The sequence below is a fragment of the Etheostoma spectabile genome, chromosome 10 (genome assembly GCF_008692095.1).
Source record: "Etheostoma spectabile isolate EspeVRDwgs_2016 chromosome 10, UIUC_Espe_1.0, whole genome shotgun sequence".
Classification (NCBI taxonomy): domain Eukaryota; kingdom Metazoa; phylum Chordata; class Actinopteri; order Perciformes; family Percidae; genus Etheostoma; species Etheostoma spectabile.
In genome coordinates this window covers 7,071,936-7,073,734 of record NC_045742.1, presented here as the reverse complement: position 1 = coordinate 7,073,734, position 1,799 = coordinate 7,071,936, and the positions used below count along the sequence as shown (strand labels likewise).

At 39.6% G+C, this 1,799-nt stretch overlaps 1 protein-coding gene across 3 annotated transcripts in view; it reads left to right on the top strand.

The window, feature by feature from the left end:
• Nucleotides 1-1,799, top strand: part of tapt1a (transmembrane anterior posterior transformation 1a) — a 24,799-nt gene that overhangs the window by 13,076 nt on the left and 9,924 nt on the right. For all 3 annotated transcript variants that reach the window (XM_032527363.1, XM_032527362.1, XM_032527364.1), the window contains 4 exons: nucleotides 695-804; nucleotides 937-996; nucleotides 1,101-1,169; nucleotides 1,375-1,451. In XM_032527363.1, the coding sequence (XP_032383254.1) occupies nucleotides 695-804; nucleotides 937-996; nucleotides 1,101-1,169; nucleotides 1,375-1,451 (316 nt within the window). The remainder of the gene's footprint in view (nucleotides 1-694; nucleotides 805-936; nucleotides 997-1,100; nucleotides 1,170-1,374; nucleotides 1,452-1,799) is intronic.

Genomic DNA, 1,799 nt, shown 5'->3' with positions numbered 1-1,799 from the left:
AGATGAGATGTACAGGATGACCTAAATTGAGGACAGCTACAAATTGTAATAATAAGTTAAAGTTCAATAAGTACTTTATCAAACTGTATGAATGAATGTGTGTCCCAGCCCAGAATAGGAAATTATGCCTTCACGCAGGATTATCAAGGTGGGCCCCCCTACTACAGCACGTGATGACAGCGTCCATGAGTAGGCTACCATGAATAGGACAGGATAGGATCATAGAGACACAGCGATTCCTGTTTTTCACCTTTATGAGGAAAAAGAAACTGTCTGGTAAAAAAAGACTGTGGCAGGTGGTCCAAAAAGTTAACTTCACGCCCTGGTTATATTATGAGTCTTATGTTGTGTGACTCTTCTTTCTCTAACTTTTTTTTTTATTAGCAAGACTTGAAGATTGTAACCTAAGTGTCACCAGATTGAATCCTGGATCAGAAAATCTCAGCAGTACACAGTGGACACAACATCCACAACCTATTTTACTGGAAATGTACCTCTACAATTTCAACTGAGATTCATTGATATTTTAACTCCAGCTGTTTTATAACAGTGGCCAACACAAGTAAACTGGTTATACTCCCTGGTTTGTTGTAGGCAGCATGTAGACACCATGCAGGGAAGGATTCCTGAGCATGTGTACTCTCTCATAATTTAGATATTGAAAAAAAGTTGTTTGCCATTTTTCTTCCCACAGACCACCTGTGGGTGTTGATCCCTGATGTCTTCATGGTTGTCACCTCTGAAGTTGCTGTTGACTTCATTAAACATGCTTTCATCACCAAATTTAATGACATCACTGCAGATGTAAGGACCAAACCTTATATTCATTATTTCTAAATAATCTCACTCACCAACTCAACAACGACTTGTCATATACTGGTCCATTTCCTTAAGAAGTCTTGTTTGCTCCCATACTTTTGTCTTCTTCTTTTCCAGGTATACAGTGAATACAGGGCCAGTTTGGCTTTTGATCTTCTCAGTAGTCGACAGAAAAATGTAAGCACCTGCCTCATCACTTATGTAAACAGCATTGAGCCTTCGCAGCTTATCAATGCAGTATTATTGAGTGCTGTAATATGTGCTTGTCTGTCACTGTGTAGGCTTGTACAGACTACAGTGACTCAGTGGCCCGGAGGATGGGCTTCATCCCTCTGCCTTTGGCTGTTCTGGTAAGAAAGGCTGCACCATGGTGCTATTCAGACACTTGACACCAGAAGAGAGTTAGTCATCGGCACATAAAAATGAACAAGACGTTCCTTAAACTTGTACTTAATGCCACAAGCTGAGAATAGCTGCCTGATGGTTCTCACCATTCCTTTTTTTTATTTCCCAAGTCAGATTGTACATTTATTCAGCTTTTTAATCTTTTAACAGCTCATCCGAGTGGTAATGAGTTCGATTAAGGTGCAGGGAGCTCTTTCATACACGTGTGTGTTCCTCTTTTATCTCGGGTAAGTTTATTAAAGTTATACTGTTGAATTAAATATCACTGTTATCACATGGTTTTATTGTGGTTTGCACTGCTCAGCATCCACAATTGAGGGAGCCTTTTAAGCCTTATATTGATGTATTTGAAACACTGCTAACTGTAACTTGCCACTTTCATTTTTCTTTTGCTGCATCTATTTTAATTTGAAAGAAGAAAAATGTAGCTCAAGAGGAGATGTAAAGGCTTAAACTGATTTGGTCAGTTAAAGGTGCTCTAGGCGATGTTGGGTGACGTTACTTCTTGTTGACATTTGAAGTATTTTCAAACAAAATGAGACTAGCTTGCCCCTCCCTCCTCCTCATCCCGTCCC